Genomic DNA, 23,272 nt, shown 5'->3' with positions numbered 1-23,272 from the left:
AAAAAATAGCCTAAAACTAGACTTTATATTTTAGTTTATCCTTAAAAGAACTGGATTGATAATAGGAAATAAAACCATTTGTTGGCATTCTATGAAAAACAAAATATCAAAATATTACAAGAGAGGCAAAGATAGTACCTTGCAAGCCAGTTGCTTTTCAAACCTTGGAGAAACAAAACACCATGGACCCATGTTCTGAGGTTCCTCCTGACTCCAAATAAAATCTATAAAAGAAGAAAATTCATCTTAGTACCTCAAGTGAACATATACAACATAAACATACACACTATGTATATTCATACACATTTTTCTAATATGGTATATTTTTGCTTGTCTTTTTCTTTTTTTTTAACAAATGCATAGTAGTGTATCCACCATCACAATTATGTTAAGCATCTTTTCATATATTTAGTTATTTGCCATTTGGTTCTGTAGTAAAGTGCCTGTTCAGTTCTTTAAAACATTGGATTATATATTCTATTATATATATATATATATACACATATATGAAAATCTTTTTTTTAAGATTTTATTAATTTTTAAATATATTTTATTGATTATGCTATTAGAGTTGTCCCATTCCCCCCTTCATTACCCTCCACCCTGCACAACCCTTCCCCACCATTCCCCCACTTTAGTTCATGTACATGTGTCTTAAGTTCTCTAGCTTTTACATTTCCCATACTATTCTTGCCCTCCCCCTATTTTCTACCTACCATCTATACTACTTATTCTCTGTACCTTTCCCCCCTCTCCTCCTCCCACTTGCCTGTTGCTATTCCTCCACATGATCTCCATTTCTGTGATTCTGTTCCTGTTCTAGCTGTTTGCTTAGTTTGTTTCTGTTTTTGTCTTAGGTATAGTTGTCGGGAATTGTGTTTGCTGTTATTTTACTATACATGTTTTTTATCTTTTTTTTCTTAAGTAAGTCCCTTTAACATTTCATAAAATAAGGGCTTGGTGATGATGAACTCCTTGAACTTGACCTTGTCTGAGAAGCACTTTATCTGTACTTCCATTCTAAATGAAAGCTTTGCTGGATAGAGCAATCCTGGATATAGGTCATTGCCTTTCATGACTTGGAATACTTCTTTCCAGCCCCTTCTTGCCTGTAAGGTCTCTTTTGAGAAATCAGCTGACAATCTGATGGGAACTCCTTTGTAGGTAACTGTCTCCTGTCTCTTGTGGCTTCTAGGATTCTCTCCATTTTCATTTTGGCTAATGTAATTATGATGTGCTTCCTCCTTGAGTCCAACTTCTTTGGGACACTCTGAGCCTCCTGGACTTCCTGGAAATCTATTTCCTTTGCCAGATTGGGGAAGTTCTCCTTTATTATTTGCTCAAGTTAAGTTTTCCACTTGTTGCTCTTCCTCTTCCCCTTCTGGTACCCCTATAATTTGGATGTCGGAACATTTAAAGATGTCCTGGAGGTTCCTAAGCCTCTCCTCATTTTTTCGAATTCTTGTTTCTTCATTCTGATTTGGTTGAATGTTTCTTTCTTCCTTCTAGTCCACTCCATTGATTTGAGTCCCAGTTTTCTTCTCATCACTATTGGTTCCCTGTGCATTTTCCTTCATTTCACTTATTATAGTCTTAATTTTTTCACCTAATTTGCAAGCAAAATCAACCAATTCTGTAAGCAGCCTGATCACCAGTGCTTTGAACTGCGCATCTGATGGGTTGGCTATCTCTTGGTTGCTTAGTTGTATTATTTCTGGAGTTTTGATCTGTTCTCCCATTTGGGCCATTTTTTGGTCTTGTCATGCCTATTACTTAGTGAGGGACAGAGCCTTAGGTGTTCACCAGGGCAGGGCAACCTAGTCCCTGGGTTGTGAGACAATATGTGGGGGTGGGGTATGAGAGGAAACAGTGCTGCTTGCTCCGCTCTTCGTCTGACCTCAGTCCCTTCTGCCACTTCCCCCAAGCAAACTGGGCCCTTCTGGTGCTGATTTTCCAGCGGGTGGGCTTGTGTATGTTCTAGGATCTATGGGTCTCTCCAACGAACTCTCCTATGAGGGTGGGAGTCTCTCCCTGCACGTCAACCCCCACAGGTGTTTTCAAATGGTATTTTGAGGCTGTATTTCCGGGCACTGGGACCCTGGGTTGCACAGTCTGTCTCACTCCCCAGTTATCTGCAGGCAAATGTGGGACCACTACCCAGTCAGCCAGATGGCTTGCATGCAGTGCCTTGCTTCACAATCGCCACCTCCCTGGGTCTGCTGGTTGCCACCCACTGCTGTCTTGCACACCTGGTGTGCCTTGTGTGCCCACTGTCACTGCTTCCTGTGGTTTGACCTCTCTCCGCTCTGACACCAGACTCCACCCCACCTACTGTTCTGGATGAATGTGTCTATTTCTGCTCCTTGTCTGTCCAACTTCCAAACAGTTCAATTTTCTGGCAGTTCTGGTTGTTATTTTGTTTCTAATTTTTCTTTTGTCCTTATTTTGGTTGTGCGAGGAGGCACAGTGTGTCTACCTATACTTCCATCTAGGCCGGAAGTCCCCAGATTTTATTTATTTATTTTTATAGAGAGGGGAAGGGAGGGAAAAAAAGAGAGAGTGAAACATCAACGTGTGGTTGCCTCTCACGTGCCCCCTACTGGGGACCAGGCCCAAAACACAGGCATGTACCCTAGACTGGAAATCAAACCTGCCACCCTTTGGTTTGCAGGCTGGTGTTCAATCCACTGAGCCACGCCAGCAGTGGTGGATTAGATATTTTCTTACTGTTGAGTTTTAAGAGCCCTTTGACCACTCTGGATAGTCCTTTGTCAGATATCCATCTGCAAATATTTTCTCCCACCTTGTGGCTTGTCTTTTTATTTTCTTTGTAGTGCCCTTCACAATGCAACAGTTTTTCATTTTGATAAAGTCCAATTTTTCTTTTATGGAGCATGCTTTTGGTATTATATCTAAGAACTTTTTGTCTAACCCAAGGTCACAAAGATTTTTATTCCATTTTCTTTCTAGAAGTTTCATAGTGTTACATTTTACATTTAGGTCTATGGTCGATTTTCATTTAATTTCTGCATAAGATGCATAAAAACATCTAACTATTCTAGCTCCATTTGTTGAAAGTCTTGTCTTTACAATTACAGTTGATCTATTGTAAATGACAGTGATTCCCTCCAAACTCTCAAGACATTAGATGCCTTATATGAGACAAGGGAGACTGAAAGAAATACCAAAAATGACATGAAGACACTGGCTCTAGAACTATTATTTTCATGTCTCCAGATTTCATGAGATCTAATTTTCTAATAACTCTCACTGCCCCCATCTCCTCTTTTTCACTTGAGATAGTTGCAATAGGTTTTGGATATCTAAAAGTCAAAGAAGCCTTTACCTTTCACATGTTTGTATTTGCTCATCTCCTGTTGTAACGAGTACAGTGGGAAAGGACAGAGTTCCTCTATTCGGATAATGGCAAACTCCCGCTTCTTGGCTTCCAAAGATTCCCTTTGCTTCAGCAGGGCATAGAAGTGTTTGCCAGAGCAAAACACTAGACTCTTAACACTGTTGGGCAGAAAAGGGACAGAAGCATGGGGGAGAAATGCCTTAAAGTAAGAATTATATCAGAAGAAAGGGGAAACTCATAGATTTAAATGCTTCACTAATGAAGCAGTAGGGCTCTGCAGTTGGGGTCAGTCACATGCCATGCCCTCGCAAGCCTTCTTTAGCAACATATGCTTTCCCAGTTCTCTCTTCTATGCATATTATAACTCCTACCCCACTCGCTTAAAGGACTTACATTACGAGGGAGGAGATATGGATCATTCCGAGTTTCTTAACATGAGCCAGAGTTCCCACCAATTAAAATTCAACTGCTGAGTATGATAACAAAAGCATGCATTAAATTACTTTTTTGGATCCACAGATGAATCACCAATGACTGGTCTGAATGTTGTTCCTGGTGCCATTTCTTGAAGAGTTGACACAGCTGCCTAAGGAGAAGGGGAAAAGCCATAAATCTATTAAACAGTGTAAAGGAGCTGAAGATGCTTTTACTTATAAGGGATCCTCACCAAGAAACAGTATCAAAACTTTTGCCCAGGGCCATAAGTAAACATATGTAGTAATAAACACAATAGCTTTCCAAAAAAATTATGTTCTGAATGCTTAAGAATAAATTATTTTCCTGAAGTTAGATAAAATTGCCTTTAGTCTGACACCACAATAAAATTTCAAGAATCAAAATTTCAATTTAATCATACAACTTCATTATTAATAAAAAGTATGCTCTAATTTTTTGGAATTAGAGACAACATTTTATACATTTTATATTATGAACCAAAAACAGCTAAGGGAGGGCAACTATTTCGTTAGGTTTTTTATTATAATTTTTAAGTGAAACCTATTTGTTAGAACAAAGCTAGTGAATATTCCTGTAAGGAAAATAAATTGTATTAGTAAGCTCCATCTAAATAAATGCTTATTGCAAAGAACTTAAGAGTACAAAACTGATGAAGTCAGGTTAGGGATTTGATCCCTTTTGCTATCATTTAGTTAGTTTCCCTGCAGTCAGGTCCTAACTGGATATCTGGCTTTTATCCTTTTTTATCCTCACCCAAGGGCATTTTGTCACTGCTTTTAGAGACAGAGGAAGGAAGAGAGGGAGGGAGACAGAGAAACATCAATGTGAGAAAGAAGCATCGATTAGCTGCCTCCCCTACCTACCTGGACTGGAGATCAAATCTGCAGCCTGGGTATGTGCCCTGACTGGGAATCAGGCCCATGACCTTTCTTTCAGTTACGGGATGATGCTCCAACTGAGCCCCACTGGCCAGGGAGGTACATGGTACTTTGACTAAGACTATTGTGGGCAGCCATCCTGATGCTGGAATATTGTGATACAACCTAAAAAATTAATATTGACTATTCAGCTATTCTTATGACAAATTAATGTAATCTTTCACCATTTGGAACCAGATCTATTTGTCAGTCCTCACTTCCTGTGACAGGAAACAAAGCGAGGTGGGATTTGGAGGGGGGTGGGAAGTTAGAACGAGACTTAGGTATCACCTGACACACAGACTCCATATAGCCTGAGTCGTGTTTATCACATGGCAAGTCACACCCAAATAGGCCATCAAAACAAAGGCCATCAGAAAAGATCTATCTATTCTGATAGATCTTTTGTAGCAATAATCACATTTTCAAGAGGGAATCAGAGTCGAATAGTGGTCATACTTATTTTCAATTAATAAAAGAACTTATGCCCTGGCTGGTGTGGCTCAGTGAACTGAGTGCTGCCCTGTGAACCAAAGGGTTGCTGGTTCGATTTATGGTCAGAGCACATGCCTGGGTTGTGGGCCAGGTCCCCAGTTAGGGAAGTGCAAGTGGCAACTGATGGGTGTTTCTCTCTCACATCCATGTTTCTCTCCCTCCCTTTCTCCTGCCCTTTCCCTCTCTCTAAAAATAAATAAATAAAACCTAAAAAAAAATAAAAGAACTTAAATGTTTAATGGAGATATTTGACTACTTAGTAAAAGTAGTTTTTCACTTGAAAATATACATGATACCTATGGAAATTTTTTAAGGCTCCCAAATAAAGCTTCTTTTATTTGATGTTATATATTAGATTTGAAGCAAGGAATGAAATATTAGGGCCAGAATATGAACTTTTATCTCAGTTTCAAACAGCAAAAAAGTTTCTAGTAGTTCAATTAAGACTTGGTAATACACATGCATTATGTTGAGATATTTAATATCATTACGTTTGCTATTGGCTCCCAGAGTCGGAACTAGGATGAGACTGATGAGGTGCCTGGAGTGCAAAATTTAAGGAGGGGTTCACTCCAGGATCATGCAAGTGCTGACCATAAGAGTGTCTCCTCACTCTCCTCCAAATGCTAGGCACCACTTAAAATTACAAACACTTGCAACTTTTTTAAAGATTTTATTTATTTACTTTTAGAGCAAGGGGAAGGGAGGGAGAACTAAAGGGAGAGATACACTGATCAGTTGCCTCTTGCATGCCCCCAGCACGTAACCTGGCCCACCACCCGGGCGTGTGCCCTGACTAGGAGGAACCAAACCAGCACCCTTTCAGTTTGCAGGGTGATATCTAATCCACTGAGCCACACAAGTCAGGGCAAATCACTTTTAACTTTCTTCAAAATCCTTCAGTTTAAAATCTACACTCTCAAATCTTTGTGCAAACCAAAAGATAGTCCTGAACAGCCGTATTTCACTTCAGCAGTAGCATCCAAATAAATAGGTTTTTGCATGCTCATCCTAATTAAGATTCTCATATAAAACTGAAAAGAAGTATAGCAGATGAGATAAATATATGCCTACCAGTATTTATTACCTTGAATTCAGCCAATTGAAAACTAACATATTTGTGATTAAAAATTGGATTGTGCATTTAACACTTAGTTCAGGTAAACCAAGAGAAAATGTATACTTTTTAAAAATGAATAATTTTAAAGCAGTGTACAATAAGGTACATTGTTATGATGCTGTGCTTATTGAAACAGGAATCTACTTACGATAAATCATTTAACAGAAAAACCTAAACAAAAGTCAATTAATAACACCATTTGTTTTCATCAAAATACTCTAAATTCCCAACTTGCTACTATCAACACAGTAGTGTTCAGACTAATTGGACTGTTAAACTTTTTCTATAAAATTGTTTCCTCTCAGACCAGGATACCAGTGTGATTAAATCCACTATCCTGTTTTTTGTTACAGGATCTGAGAGCTACCTGTATTTCCAGTCGTTCTTGAAAGGTGAGAGGGAGAAAGAGAGCAGCAACGCCAGCTAAAACTAATAAAGATGTTTCTGTAATTTAAAACTACAATTAGATTGAGAAAACAGAAAAAAATGCAGTAAAAAAAATGACAAGAGGAGAAAGACTTCCAACCAGCTTTTTGCACTTACAGGAAACCTGAGTAACATCTTCGGAGAAGCAACAATGAGGGGTTTCCTGAAGTTCCGGACCATCTGTCTCCTGAGCAAGTGGAAGTACTGAGCAGGAGTCGTGGGATGCACCACAAACATGTTCACAGTGTCCCCATCCACCCCCTCCTCTATGCTGTCACACATCTGGGAGAGACAGGAAAGAAAGAAGAATGTTCAGATCATCTCATGCAATCATAATGACATCTGCTCTCCAAAGGGACCGCAGGGCTCTCAGTGACAAGAGAAGTTTCCCTCCATTGTAGAAGACACCAGAAGATAAATTTATAGCCTATGAAGAATTAACCAGAGGATGGATCTGATGGCTCCCCCATCTGCCTGAGTCTGCGTGTTTTAACACGGTTGTTCCCAAACACAGCTGATTTCAAGAAGCATCTGGAGGGAACCTTCTAAAAAAATACAGATTCTGACTATGTGGGGTTAAGATTGTGAGATTGTGGAAGGATACACTGTTAGAATCTCACTCTCAATGAAATAAACACAATTATAGTTTGGATGGTTTGTTTTAAAGATAAAACAAAAGCAAAAGCAGCTAATAAGATTAAAAAGCTGAAGGCAAGGAATTAAATCTTAGAAGATCCTGGTGGGGACAGAAAGCTGAGGCATGACTCCTAACCCCACTCCAGAAGCAATGGAGAGAAAAATCGAGTGATTTGACTAAATCCTAACAATTCTTGCTAGTCCCCTCCAGTTTGGAGAGAGGGTGTGCAGAGGCAAGCCTGGGGAAAAACAAAGGCAAAATCTAGAGCAGGAAACCCTACAGCGCTCAGTGGAGGCAACGCTTCTGAAGCATTAAATCTATTTCATTCAAATAGTACAATGTCTGACAATTAAAGGTACACACTAAGTATCTGCAGGAGGCAGTTCTAGTTCAAAGCACCTCAGAAGCAGGAAAACAGTCCTGGGAATCCAAAAAAGTATTGGCCATACCTGCAAGAAACGCTCTATGCGACAAGAGGAGTGGTCGGGTCCAGCCCCGTCATAACCATGGGGTAGGAGAATCACAATGCCACTCTGGAGGAGCCACTTGGCCTCTCCTGGAAAAGCAGAGGGAGACCTTCATAGAGGGAGACCTCTATGAAGCAGGAACGAGAGAGGTCTGATCTGACTTGGGTAATGAATAAATGTTAGTTTGCTGCCAGACTCCCTAAACCCATTTTTCTTACATGTACTGTCTAGCATAGTTACACCATACCTGGGAGAAAATACAGCCATCCTATCAACTGAAACCCTAGAAGGGCACGTGTCCTGGGCTTATGCAAGTAGAAGACAAACTCAGCAGTGAATGTCCAGCTCCCAGGACAGCATAGCCATGCTGCCTCCACTTCTAGCACAACTTACCGAGACCGGGCAGCTCCTGCTTTTCCTCAAGCACCCCTGACGACACAGGCCACTGTCCTCAAGCTGAGGATACAGACACTTTGGAAGAGTCTCTGGACATGTCAAAGTCCAGTCTCCTCAAGACACGTTTCTTTTTCATTGTTTTTATTTTGAATTACATTTATTGGGGTGACATTGATTGGCATGTTTCTTACAACTACCTAGTTACAGAGAAACACAACCAAGGGAAAGATCCATAGTGCATACTCAAAATCCATGAGTGGTTACCCTCCAGAATGGGGTGAGAGTCTGGGGGAGACTCACACTGGTACTTCATATACTTTGAATTTTTACAGTAAGCAGCTACCGCTTTTATGAATGATTATAAAAATAATAAAGATACACAACTTCCAATATTCGAATACTTGAGTGTCCCTGGATGGAGACTGAAAGCAGATTTTCAAGGCTGCCATTCGCTCTGACCACAAATCCTTGCTCTGTCACCATCGCCAGCTTGTGATTCATGTCATAGCTACTCAACAAACCTAAGAGTGGGCCTGAAAGTCAAACTACTTGGGACCTGGAAGGTGCAGTCCTGCTCCCTTCAGCCAAACACATTCCCCTGCAGATGGGAGGGTGCTCCCTGCACAGTTGCTCCCCGCACAGCACCCTGCTCTCTGGCAGCTTATGTAACTCCAACAGCTGCCATGCCCCATTGGATGACAAGGTAACCCCTCAACTCTCCCCAGGGTCTGTGGTACAAGGAGTCTCATAAGCAGCTACAGCCCCTTTTCATTCATTTGTCTCCATGAGGCTGGTGCCATGTGTCTACTACACACCCATATGACAAAACCTACCTCCGGAGATGAACGTGTCAAAGATGATCTGGGCACCATTGAAGAAATCGCCAAACTGAGCCTCCCAGAGGGGCAGTAAATTCGGGCTCTCGATGCTCATCCCATATTCAAATCCCAGGACAGCCTCTTCTGACAGCGGGCTGTTGCTGACCTAGTGCAAAGGAAGAGAATGGAGACACTGTCATGCCAGGGAAGTGGTGACTGAATCAGTACAGGTAAAAGCCTCGCGTTTATACAAACCTCTCAAGAGGGAGGAGGGGCAGCGAGAGCAGCTTTATTTTAAGTCATCTCCACTTGGCTTTGGGAAAAAGCCCTCTATGATTGATGCATGTGGGAAAGTTGGGACAAAAAGAGGAAGACATGAAAGAGGTTCAAATATAGGCATTGAAGATTTTCTTCAAGGATAAGCAAAATTAACTTCTCAGATGACCCACCTTTGGAGTTGAAAGTAAAACTGTGTCATATAAGCTTTTTTGGGAAAAAAAACTTACAAAGCAAAGGGGGAAACATACCAAAAAAAGATTTACCTGAGGTTAGAATCTATAATATCCTATTTCCACAACAGATTAACAGACCATCATGAAATGCCAAGATAAAAAAAGCAGAATATAAAGTTACATCTCTGAGGAGGCTGAGGAGACATGACAATCAAATGCAAAATGATTCTGAACAGGTTTGGGGACCAGATGGCAGTCAGGTTGCAATGTTATTTTCCTGACCTGGCTGGTGACATTGTGGTGTTGTAGAAGAATGTCCTCCTTTGTAGGGAATACACATCTAGTGCCTCAAAAGTTGGCAACTGGAAGTTTCCAACTTGATGTCTCAAGTGTTTCAGAATGAGAAAAAGTTCCTTGTGTATTATACATCCAAATTTTTTTATAATTGTGTGCTTCTTTCAAAAATTTCTTTAAAATATTCTTTGTAAGTTATATATCTATAAAACATTATCTGGTAATAAAAAGAATAAAGTATTGATACATGGCACAAGGATGGGCCTTGAAAACATGATGCTAAGTGAAAGAAGTCAGTCACAAAAAGCCACATGATGTATGATTCTACTCATATGAAAAGTCCACAGTAGACAAATCCATACAGACAGAAAGTAGATTAATAGTTGCCAGAAGCTAGGCAGAGGAAGGAAGAGGGAGTGCCTGCTAAGGTATGGGGTTTCTTTTGGGGGGGGGTGATAAAAATGCTCTGAAATTAAATAGTGGTGATGGTTATACAACTCTGTGAATATATTAAAGACCACTTAATTACACACATTGAAAGGTTGAATTCTTTTTTTATTGTTTATTCCATTACGGTTGTCCCAATTTTCTCCCCTTTTGCCCTCCTCCACCCAGCCCACCCGTCTCCCACAGTCAATCACCACGCTGTTGTCCATGTCCATGAGTCATTCATACATGTGCTTTGAGTAATCCTTTCCCCTTTCTTCCTCCATTCCTCCTCTCTTCTCCCCCCCCACAGCTATCTGTTCTATGTTTCCACGTGTCTGATTCTATTGTTTCTTGTTATTGTGTTCATTTGATTTCAGTTATAAATGAGGTCATATAGTATTTGTCTCTTACCAACTGGCTTGTTTCACCTTGTGTAATATTCTCCATTTCCATCCATGCCATTGTGAAAGGTAGGAGCTCATTCTTTCTGCTGCATAGTATTCCATTGTGTAAATGTACCATTGTTTTTTTTATCCACTCATTTACTGGCGTAGGCTGTTTCCAGCACTTGTCTATGGTAAATAGTGCTGCTATGAACAGAGGGGTGCTTAAGTTCTTTTGAACTGGTGTTTCAGGAATCTTAGGGTATATTACCAGCAGTGGAATCACTGGGTCATAAGGCGGTTCCATTTTTAGTTTTTTTGAGGAAATTCCGTACTGTTTCCACAGTGGCTGCACCAGTCTACATTCCCAACAACAGTGCACTAGGGTTCCCTTTTCTCCACATCCTCGCCAGCACTTGTTGTTTGTTGATTTATTGATGAAAACCATTCTGAAGGTGTAAGGTAATATTTCATTGTGGTTTTAATTTGCATCTCTCTGATGGCTAGTGATGTTGATCATCTTTACATATGTCTATGGGCCCTTTGTATGTCCTCCTTGGAGAGGTGTCTATTCAGGTCCTCTGACCATTTTTTAATGGGGTTGTTTGTCTTCCTGGTGTTGAATAATATGAGTTCTTTACATATTTTGGAGAGCAAACCCTTGTCTGATGTATCACTGGAAAATATGTTCTCTCATATAGTTGGTTCCCTTTTCATTTTGCTGATGTTTTCTTTAGCCATGCAGAAGCTTTTTAGTTTGATGTAGTCCCATTTTTAAAACTTTTTCCTTTATTTCCCTTGCCCTGAGAGATAATATCAACAAAAATATTGCTATTTTACTGCCTATGTTTTCCTCCAGAACTTTCATGGTATCATGACATATATTTAAGTCTGAAAGGCTGAATTCTGTATCTCAATAAAGCTTTTATTAAAAAAACACACAAAAAAATTACATCTCTATGATGATTACAACTACAAAATTTTGTGATTTATATGGATAAACAATGATAGCAGGAAAATGCAAAGAGATGATTTATTATCATGGTGGGATTATACATAATTTATCATTTCTGATTTCTATTTTGATTTCACTTATAACCTATGTAATACATTAATTTTTAGAAGACTGCTGAATTTCTCAGATTCATATCTATGTTGTAAGTGGGGTTTGTAGTGGCCACTTTTCTTGTATTTCCACTGTCCGTACCTCATTCCTTGTCTTTCTTCCTGTCCAAGGCTGACATGCCATTTATATTCTAAATCCACTCATCTTTGGCTTCTTCTCCCAGCTTCATCACCTAACCCCTCTTTTCTAAACCTTTCCTCACTGGCTTTCTCCTCTTAGTAAATAGACAATCAAAAGCTTAAAACCAAAATAGGAAATATTCTCAATCAGTGCTTTCCAGCTGTTACTTCCCTTCACAGTCAAACTTCTAAAGAGAATTATCTAATTTCCTTACCGCCTCTGCCTCCTCCTTATCGCTTGTTTACCCTTCAACTGGTACACTCTAGCTTCTGCTTTCACCACTCCACTAAAATAGCTCTACATAGAACTGGGATGGCCAAATGGACACAGAAAAAAATAGCTCTACATGAGATCAATCCTTGGCCCTCTAGTTGCCAAAGCAAATGACCATGTTATTCTTCCTCTTATATGAGTCCTCCTTACTTGAATTCAATGACACAGTGATTCTAGTTCTATTCATGCCTTCCTGGATGCTCTTTATGGAAATACTTTTCCTATAACAGTCACTTTGCTCTTGTCCCCAAGACTCTATCCTTTGGCACTTTTCTCACTCTGCTTTCTCTCAGGGAGATTCTCCCACCTGTGGTTTAAATACTCATACACCCTGATTACTTCCAAATCCAGACTGTAAGACCAGATTCTTTCCTTAGCTCCGGATATACTTATTTAATTGCTTGATAGAAACCTCTATGCCATTAGTCCCCTCTAAATCAAATGTCCAAAACAGAATCCATTCTCTTTCCCACCAAACCTGTTCCCTCTTCTTCACTCCCTGGTTGGGTAAAGGCTGTCATCATATACCAGCTGTATGAGTCATGAAGCTAGAATAAAACTGAGACTAGTCTTTCTTGTTTATTCCCTTCATCTACCAGTGAGTTTCACAGCTATGATTTTCTTAATAGTTCTCAAATTTGACCCCATCTTCCATCTGCACTCTTATTGCCCTAATTCCGGTCCCTGTGATTTCCTGCCTAGATGATTGAGAAGCCTCCTTAGAAATTGTCCTAAATTCTCATTCTTTTTTAACCTGGGCTTCCAAAGTGTTATCAGGAGTGATCTTTCCATTGATAATATGAAAATCAGATAATCTATTCAGAATTCCACCACAGTTTCTCTTTTTCATAATACTTGAAGACTCCCTCAATGTGGGTAGTCCTATCTGGCTTGTTTCCTCATTTTTACTCCTGTATCCACTTTACAGTTCAATCTCCAGTCACATGAAGCTATTTGTAGTTCCCTGGGCATATTGGGTCCTCTTCTCAGTTTTTTGTGTGCGTGCCATTGTGTCCACATTGAATGTTCTCACTACCTGTGTTAGAACAGGTAACTCCTACTGTCCTTCAAGTATTGGTGAAATTTGGCTTTCTTGCCAAACTTTTCCTGATTTTCTTAGCAGATTAATCTGCTCCTTCTCCTATGCATCTATTGTACTTTGTACATTGGTATACCTCATTTTTTAAATCTCTTAATGCTCTTATTTATTCCAAAAAGTATTTACAATGGCATGTAGTTATACATAATATATAACATGACAGTGCAAAGTAAGTGCAGGAAAAAATAGAAATTAAGATTGAGAAACAGAGTTGGGGAAAAGACATAACCTGGCAACCTACTCACTTTTACCAAGTCCATTGTAACCTCTACCCCATCATAGAAGCCATTATATATTTTTTTGTAGAGTACATAGATTCATTGTTTTATTTCTGATATTATGAAAGTCATTATCAAAAGAGAATGCTGGTTAGCTGCAGGATTCATGGTGTACACACAATGAAGACAACAAAGATCAAGCAGGTGCTTCTCCCAGGGTCTTCATATAAAGTACATGGTATTAGATAATAAATAACATTTTGACAGCTTCCTCATAAATGAAGAAGACTGTTTACTTGAGGCTTTTCAAATAGTAATACTTAAAGCTAATCAATACTATATATGAAATCACAATTCCAAAAAAGTCATTGGTGGGGGGGGTGAGGGATATTAAACAGTTTAGTATCTAAATCAGGGGTATCAAATTCATTTTCACTGGGGACCACATCCACCTTGCAGTTGCCTTCGAAGGGCCAAAATAATTTTAAGACTGTATAAATGTAACTACTCCTTAACTGTTAAGGAGTTGAAATTCCATTTGGCCCTTTGAAGGCAACCAGGCTGCTGATGTGGCCCCCGGTGAAAATGAGTTTGGCACCCCTCATCCAGATCATCAGTGTGACTTGACACAGGCATAGATTTTAGACTAACTTAAAGAAAAGCTGAACAGTATGTCCATTAAATAATCTTCCCAAAATTTTCCTTTTAACAAGTAAATTTTAAAAATAAATATTGATATCAATGACTCAAGATTATACTCTCAAACAAATGGCTAGAGTAGGGAAAAAAGAGGACATGCCCCTAATTGAACCTTCAAGGGTAATTTATTTTAATAAACATCACATGCCAGAGGCATACTGGTTGTTGGAGAAACAAGTAATGAGAAGACCCAACCCCTGCCCTTGACTCTAATGAGTACTGCTTACTGACTGACCATGGAAATATGTGATAATAGAAATATTCATCAAGCTTACCAAACCTTAGGGACTGAAGTAATCTGATGAAGTAGCTTTCCTTAAAAAATAGGAAATTAATATTGGCTAATTATTCACATCTTTGGTTTACTTTAATGAATTCAGCAATAGTAAGTATGTAATATCAATTTTTGACTGAGAAAATTAACATTCATTTGACATTGATATGATTGCAGAGAAGTAGCCAGAGTAAAATAACTCCAGTCTACTTGCTAATATGTTACTTCCATTCCAAATTCATAGGCCTATATCATCTATCCACTCAGCACCCCTTTATCTCAAAAGCATCAAACCTCTAGCTGCTTTAAGAATCCTGTAACTATAATCATCAGCATCTGGATTTTACAATAGATAAGAGAACATCCTACCTCTAAAAACCCCTTCTGATTAGGGTCCATATGGTTCAGAGGGATGTAGGTGTCAGCAGTCTTCTGACAAACAACCATTGCATGCCTTTGACTAAATGTTCCACGGCCAACATCCTGGCCACTCAGACGAACATTAAAACCTTAAGCAAGCAAGAGGGGGAAAAATCCAGATTCCCATGAATAACTTAGTAATAATAAAACATTATGACCCTGAATTGTTATACATCAGCTCATCCTGAGAGTTTTCCTTAGCATAATAGGTTATTCTTATAAAAATATACAAGTCCTATATTCAATATCCACAGTGAACGTGAGATTGTATAGGAATGGAGAATCATCATTTGCCTTACAGTTTTATATATATATATATTTTTTTTCTTTATTTTTATAGAGAGGGGAAGGAGAAAGAAAGGGAGAGAAACATCAATGTGCAGATGCCTCTAGTGCACCCCCTACTGGGGAACCTGGCCCTAAACCCAGGCACATACCCTGACTGGGAATCAAACCAGCAACCCTTTGGTTTGCAGGCCCACACTCAATCTGCACCAGCCAAGGCTGCCTTTCAGTTTTTAGAGGAAATGTTTTTCTAATACATCCAGCCCTGAGCCCCTTTTTCCAGGTATAATTGCTTTAGTCTCTGATGAGGGTTGCCAACATAACTTATACTAAGATTAAATAATATTGTCAGGTAAGAAAAGATAACATGTTTTAGAATCTCTCTAGTCAATGAAAACAATAGGAAGTAGTTGTCACTTTAAATTCTGCAGAGGTTACAGGTAACAAACATCATATCAGAGCATCCCTTACCAGCTATGCAGCTAAACAGAAACTCTTACCTTGAGCAAGTAATGAGCCCAAGGCAAGAGCCTCTGCCGTGGCCCAGTCTAACTTGGTTCCATCCATCACCTTCTCCAGTCTAGACTGTAAAATCGAAGGGAAGGAAAAAAAGAAACTTTTAAGAATCTATATTCTTTTTCATAGAGTTTAAAAAATATAATGCAACAGTGGGAAGTATAAAAAAACTAATGTTAAAACAGAAAGTGTAAAAGAAACATGAAAGTCTGATAGCAATCATACAATACTTTATTTGTTTTTATCTTTTTTGGTATTTTTTCTTCTTACATGACATCTTAAAACAGGCAAAACACACTAACCTGAGTTCCTACTCAGGTTAGTTGTTAATCCGGTGGGTGATGGAGAGATGGCAACAGGGAAGTGTTCATGGGGAACTGTGCTTATAATATTCTACTTCTCCTGGATGGAGAGAATATAGTTTGTTTTAAACTGATAAGAACAGATACTACACTTGATCTTAGCCAAAAGGCTGAGAAGTGATGAGAACATAGTTTGTTTCAATAGTCTCTATATCTATAATTAAAATGCCAGAACGAAGTTATTGTTTTAAAAATAGTTCATAGGGTAAAGTTTTTTATCCAAGTTTAAGAAAGATGGAGGCTTTAACTCCTTGCTCTCCTGTTTTTAGCAGTGAGAGTCCTGCATCCCAGGAAATCCCTGAGTCCCAGGCAAGCCAGGGGGTGCGGGTGGAGGGGTTCAAATCTATATTTAACATGAGACAGTATGTAAAACCTCAACATGATTAAGAGTGTAAATAGTTGACTCCAGAGATGTGTTTATTTTATTTATTTAATTTAAGTCACCCAAAAGAATGCGTGTGTTTTCTGGTCAGAAAAATCCAAAGAGGCATTCTGATATTTCTATATTTTTAATAATGTGCATGTAATATACGTACATTTGATATATTAAACAGGAAGGGAGGAAGGAAGGAAGAAGTGGACAAAATCTGAGTTGATTGACTATCAGTACCAAAACACCACTGGGACTGGTTCTTAGAACACTGTAACATATAAATATTTGTCAAATAAATTAGCCAACCAAATGACCAGACCAACATCAATTCCTTTGCTGCACAAGAAACAAAAAATAACAGATTTCAGAGCTTCCCACCTGAGCATACATCTTCAGAAGGTGACTGTGCATCTGGAGTTCCTCTGGCACCTCCACAGACTTGCCACCAATAAACCGCAGGAGGTCTAGGGGCACACCTGTGTTCCAGGTGGTAATACAGGCTTCTGGCTGAACCAGGCCCTGCCAGTGGGCCTGCAGGTGAGTGGCAGGGGGGCTATAGTGGTCCAGGTTTGTTAAATGGTCATTTAACTTTGCATAGTAGGAGGCTTTGATTTCTGAGACCTCCTCTTGGGTCATGAGTCCATTGGCAATAAGGTGCTCTGCATACGTGTCTGGAATGCTCTTTCGGGCTCTGTCCAAGAAAGAGAGGGAAAAAATCAACGTGATTTATAAAAATCAAGGAGAGACAGATATAGTCATTGTCAAAAGTATGGTGGAGTGTTGTAACCGTAAAAGGCATGCAGAAAATGCTTTGGAATTTCTAGTAGAAGGGGTGGTTGTGTGATATTGTGAATGTACTAAATGCCACTGAATTTTAAATGGTCCATTTCATGTCATGTGACTTGCACGCCAATAAATTGTTTTGTTTTGTTTTTTTTTCCAAAAAGACAGTTGTAACAACTTCATCCAGGCAAGCAAGAAAAAACAAATTTATCTTTATGAACTTTTGTCTACATTCGGGTAGAAATAATTGGTAGGTTTTCTATGACTTGGTAAATCCAGTTATTTACAGGACTAACCTACATAATCTACCCATTCAGCACTGCTTTGCTTTAAAAAGTATTAAAGCCGAAGTAGCAAACATCTGTTTCAGGTGTCTTTAAGAATCCTGTACCTATTCAGCTCTTGGGTTTTATAACAATAATAATAATAATGCCACTCCATAGTTGTATAACACTTTAAACTGCAAGATGTATTGATATTATATTCAATCCTGACCAAAGTGAGAGGTAGGCAGTATAGATTATTTTAAATGGGGCGCTTGAGCAAACCAAGTAATTCAGCAGCTGAAGTCAGAGCTAAAGAAATACCCCAGACTTGTTCTTCTGAGAGCATTCTGCTACCTACGACCAACATGACTTGTAAAATGTCACCAAAGTTATTCCTATGCTTTAATTTATGTCTGTGAGAAATAAAGAAGCAGGATCTATTTTACTTTCTAGTATCTAAAAAGGAAATTCCAAAGTGACATATCTGTCACATTAACCCTCCCAGTTAATACTGTCCCACAGGAAAAGAATGCAGGCTAATGTGGAATTTAAAATTTCCCAGTAGTCACATTAGAAAAGGTAAAAAGAAACAGGTGTAATTAATTTTAATCACATTTATTTAACAATATATCCAAAATGTTATCACTTTAACATCTAAGCAATATAAAAATTATTATTGAGATAGCTAACATTTTTCATGTGAAGTCTTTAAAATCTGCTGCGTAGGTTTCACTCACAGTGCAACTCCATCAGGATTACCACTCATTCCGAGTGTTCAGTAGCCTCTTACAGCTAGTGGCTTCTAACCTGGACAGCATAGCTCTGTCATAAAAACTCATCGTGTAACCTCTTGCCAAGGCACAGAGTAGGTCCCTGTCTATAGTTTGCAGAAGTGGATGCAGGAGTGGACCAGGTCTGTTCCTGACCTGTCAATGCCATACTAAGTGACTTCAGGCAAGACTGCCTTAGTTCTCCTATTCCGTCTTCCCATCTGCTAAGTGAGGTTGTTAAGCTGCCCCCTTTGTCTATTCATTGAAGAAACATGTAGAGTTTGAAGAATATAAGAAGCTTTCCTGACATCCATAGGGTGACCATCCCAGTCTGTCCAGGACTGTCCCAGTTTTAGCACTGAAAGTTTTGTGTCCCAAACTGGGAAAGTTGGCCATTCTAACTGAGAGTGTCAATAAAAAGTATAATGTGAGCACTATAGGGAAGAAGGCATACTAAATAAAGGTATATAATTGTACCTGATAATTTTGTACATGACCGGGTTGGTGAAGAAGGGTTCATCCAGCTCATTGTGGCCCCACTGCCTGTAGCATAATAAATCAACAATCACATCCTTCCGAAATCGGCGCTGGTATTCAAAAGCCAGTCGAGTGGCATGGACCACTTCCTCTGGGCTATCTCCATTGATGTGGATGATGGCACAGCCCACAAGTTTCCCTGAGGCAGAGAAGACCAAGATGAAGTGAGCCAGTTCACCCAGATGACATTAGCCCAGTACCAAGTCCTATTGCCTGAGTGGAGAGGCAGCCCACATCCTCAGAGATAGTTAGGGTTAGTCATTAAGAACCCAAACATTGGTCCTGGAAGGGTAGCTCAGTTGGTTGGAGAGTCGTCCCAAAACATCAAGGCTACAGGTTCAATCCCCAGTCAGGACGCATGCAAGAATCACCCAATGGAAAAAAATACATTTCTGGTCAAGACGGTGGCATATGTAAACACAGCCTGCCTCCTTGCACAACCACATCAAATTACAACTAAAATAGCCCTGGCTGGTGTGGTTCAGTGGATTGAGTGCCAGCCTGATAACTGAAAGGTCACCAGTTCAATTCCCTGTCAGGACACATCCCTGGGTTACAGGACAAGTCCCAAGGTGGGGGTGTGCGAGAGGCAACAGATAGAGGTTTCACTCACACACTGATGTTTCTCTCCCTCTCTTTCTCCTTCCCTTCCCCTCTCTCCCAAAATAAATAAAATCTTTTTTTTTAAATTACAACTAAAATATAGAACAACCATTAGTCAGAACCATCAGAAATCAAGTTGAATGGAAATCTGACAACTATGGAATTAAGGCAGAGATGCGAACAGGCTGGCCTCACATCCAGTTGTGGTGGATTAAAAAAAAAAACCTGGAGGGATATCCTGGGAGCACGGGTCCCAGCCCCACACTCAGCCCACCAGCCCAGGGTTCCAGCGCCAGGAAGATAAATCCTCATAGTGGGCTACAAAAGCTGGCAGGGATTGAGTTGGTGGAAGAAACTTTCACTACTTGAAACTTATAGAGTTCCAAGTAGTTCCTCTTAAAGAACCCAAACATGGTCTCAGACTCACTCCCTCTGAGCTCCAGCACCCAGGTAGCACCTTGAAAGGCACCAGTGGCACACAGGGAGGAACTGAAGTGTCTGGCATCAGGGCAGGAGCTGGGGAACAGCTTTATCCCAGACAGAAATGTGGACAGAGGCTACTGACCCTTCTCTGAACTCTTCCCCTGCACAGAGCCACAGGCAGGCTAGTGCAATATCTGAGATTCCTTCCATCCACCTGGATAACACTGTTGCTCCGCCCTGGAGATTCGCAAAGATTCCACCCCACCCAACTTACAGGCCCACCAAAACTGCTTTTTCGTATAAATGGCTGGTCTCCACTCATGCTTCGCAGCTTCCTAAATACTTTAAAAAAAGCAACACCCAGCCTCAGTGAACTTGAAGCCCCCTACCTTTTGCTAAGGGGCCCCAGGCCTGGCACTAGCAGCAGCTAGCTTAATTTCACAGATAGGCTTTATGTGGGAATCTCCAAGTCCAGCACAAATAGCAGCATCCCTGACTGCTTTATAGCTCAGTCCTGGACAAAACACAGGTGGGGGCTGACCTTGGTCTGCACCACCTGGGAAACCCCAGAGCCTGTGCAACCAATCAATGGACAGCTACAGACCACAAAGGGCAGAGGTTGGTGGTCAGTGGTCACAGCCATCCCTTGCAGCTGACTGGCCTGGGTAAATCCCTCCCAAGGACCTCGGCAGTGTAAAAGATCCAGTCAGAAACAAAGGACACACTAATTGAAATAAAGAACAATTTACAGGGAAACAACAATAGGGTGGATGAAGCTGAGAATCAAATCCATAATTTGGAACACAAGGAGGAAAAAAAAGCAATCAGAACAAGAAGAGAGAGAAAGAATCCCAAAACATGAGGATAGTATAAATAGCTTCTGGGACAACTTTAAAGGTCCAACATTCACATCATAGGGATGCCAGAAGGAGATGAGAAAGAGCAAGAAAATGGAAATCTATTTTTAAAAATAGTGAAAGAAAACTTCCTTAATTTGGTGAAGGACATAAACATGCAAGTCCAGGAAGCACAGAGAGTCCCAAACAAGACGGATACAAAGAGGCTCACTCCAAGACACATCATAATTAAAATGCCAAAAGTTAAAGATAAAGAGAGAACCTTAAAAGCAGCAAGAGAAAAGCAGTTAGTTACCTACAGGGGCGTTCCCATAAACTGTCAGCTGATTTCTCAAAAGAAACTTTGCAGGCTGGAAGGGACAGGCAAGAAATATTCATAGTCATAAAAAGCAGGGACCTACAGCCAAGATTGCTCTACCCAGCAAAGCTATCATTTAGAATGGAAGACCAGATAAAGAACTTCCCAGACAAGAAAAAAACTAAGGGAGTTTATCATCACCAAACCATTATTATATCAATGTTGAAGATCAAAACTATAAAATGGCAATAAGTATATATCTATCAAAAATTGAACCTAAAAAACAAACTAAGCAAACGAGAAAAATAAAGACAGACTCATCAATACAGACAGGATTAAGAAGTACAAATAGGTAGTTATAGAATAGCCTTGGGGATGTAAAATACAGTATAGGAAATGGAGTAGCCAAAGAATCTGCACGACACATGGACATGAGCAATGGTGTGGGAACTGCCTGAGGGAGTAGGGGGCGCTGGGTAAAGAGGGGCTAAAGGGGAAAAATAGGGACAACTGCAATGGTGTAATCAATAAAATATAATTTGCTTAAAAAAAGATTTATTTAGTTTTTAGAGAGGGTAAGGGAGGGAGAAAGAGAAGGAGAGGAACATCATTGTGTGGTTGCCTCTCACATGCCCCGTACTGGGAACTAGGCCCGCATTCCAGGCATGTGCCCTGACTGGGAATGGAACTGGCAACCCTTTGATTTGCAGGCAGGTGCTCAACCACTGAGCCACACCAGGCAGGGCAGTAAAATATAATTTAAAAAAGAATCAACCAATGAATGAATGGGTGGATAAAGCATCGGGTTGATATTTCTCCTTATTTCTCAAATCAATAAATTATTTTTTAATTATATTTTTTAAAAAACAAATCTTGGAGTCCAGTTAAGAAGAATGAGTTCAAGTCACAGCTCTGTGACTTGCTGTATGACCTTCATAAAATTATGAATCTCAGTCTCCCTATCTATAATGCTGGGGTAATAGCTCCTACCTCTTAGCAATGTTGTAAATTTTAAATGAGTCAATGCATATAAAGTGCTTAATAGTACCTAGTATGTAATAACTAATATTTATTTTGTTATTGTCATTATTACTATTATCTTTCCTCCTAAAATAAAAGGGTCATGTGAGGATACATTCTAGAAAACAAATGAATTTTCTCCAAGAAGGTCAAGATGAGTTTTCAGTATCTCTAATCATAAAAAATTCACAGAGCCCTCCAAGGTACCCAGGTCAGGCCTGGGTCTAAAACAGTATAGTTTCTGCTAATAGTCCTCATAACTTTGTGAAACAGGGAGTGGGTAATAAAAGCCCAACATTTCTTTTAATACTGCCAATGTCTAAAACAAGTAAACCTTGCTTCTTTACATCTGATATCTCACCAGACTACCTGGCCAAATTAATAAATTTGACATGTTAAAATTTGTAAATTCAAGGTTTACGGCATATTCCTTTGATAATTTATGTATTGTAATACGATTGCCATTGAAGCAATATTTGTCATATTATACCACTATAGTGCAGTATTATTGACTATATTCACTATACTGTACATTAGATCCCTATGGTTTATTTACTATTCATTACAAATTTTTACCTTAAACACCATCGATCTTATCCCCCCTACTCCTAATGCCCTGGTAACCACCACTTAACCCTCTGGGTTTTCTTTACGATTTGACTTTTTTTAAGGATTCCACACATATATGATATCATACAATAATTGTCTTCTTCTGTCTGACCTATCTTGCTTAGCATAATGTGCTCAAGGTTATCCATGTTGTCATAAGTGGATGGCAGGATATCTTTCTTTATCATGACTGAATAATATTCCTTGTGTACATATACAATATTTTAAAATCCATTCATTCAATGATGGGCATTTGGGTTGCTTCCAGATCTTGGCTATTGTGAATATGCTGCCATAAACACGAGAGTACAGATATCTTGTCAAAACTATGTTTTCATTTCCAGAAGTGAAATGAATGTATATCCAGAAGTGAAATTGCTGGACACTGTGGAAGATTTATTTTTAATTTTCTGAGGAATTTCCGTGTTGTTTTCCACATTGATTGGACCAGCTTACATTCCCACCAACAGTCTCTAAGAGTCCCTTTTATCACATCGTCTCCAGCACCTGTTGTCTCTCGACTTTTTGATGACAGGCGGAACCGTGTGTGAGGTGATACCTCATTGTGGCTCTGATGTGCATTTCCCTGAGGATTAGCGATGTTGAGCACCATTTTATGTGCCTGTTGGCCATCAGTATGTCTTCTTTAGACAAATGTCTATTCAGTTCCTCCATCCACTTTTTTAACTAGAT

General features: G+C 39.6%; 1 protein-coding gene and 1 pseudogene across 2 annotated transcripts in view; both read right to left on the bottom strand.

Annotated features, from left to right (window-relative positions):
* Window positions 1-23,272, bottom strand: part of DHTKD1 (dehydrogenase E1 and transketolase domain containing 1) — a 66,781-nt gene that overhangs the window by 2,583 nt on the left and 40,926 nt on the right. For both annotated transcript variants that reach the window (XM_037155187.2, XM_037155186.2), the window contains exons 7-16: window positions 18,710-18,908; window positions 16,792-17,104; window positions 15,663-15,747; window positions 14,827-14,966; window positions 9,106-9,256; window positions 7,859-7,965; window positions 6,890-7,054; window positions 3,862-3,944; window positions 3,347-3,516; window positions 139-224 (exon numbers count right to left, since the gene is read on the bottom strand). In XM_037155187.2, the coding sequence (XP_037011082.2) occupies window positions 139-224; window positions 3,347-3,516; window positions 3,862-3,944; window positions 6,890-7,054; window positions 7,859-7,965; window positions 9,106-9,256; window positions 14,827-14,966; window positions 15,663-15,747; window positions 16,792-17,104; window positions 18,710-18,908 (1,499 nt within the window). The remainder of the gene's footprint in view (window positions 1-138; window positions 225-3,346; window positions 3,517-3,861; window positions 3,945-6,889; window positions 7,055-7,858; window positions 7,966-9,105; window positions 9,257-14,826; window positions 14,967-15,662; window positions 15,748-16,791; window positions 17,105-18,709; window positions 18,909-23,272) is intronic.
* On the bottom strand, window positions 16,040-16,162 carry LOC119056702 (uncharacterized; annotated as a pseudogene).

Source organism: Artibeus jamaicensis, unplaced genomic scaffold, assembly GCF_021234435.1.
Source record: "Artibeus jamaicensis isolate MK-2021 breed Jamaican fruit bat unplaced genomic scaffold, CSHL_Jam_final contig_426, whole genome shotgun sequence".
In the NCBI taxonomy this organism is placed as follows: Eukaryota; Metazoa; Chordata; class Mammalia; order Chiroptera; family Phyllostomidae; genus Artibeus; species Artibeus jamaicensis.
Note: the sequence above shows the minus strand (reverse complement) of the source record. Positions and strands in the feature narration are given on the sequence as shown.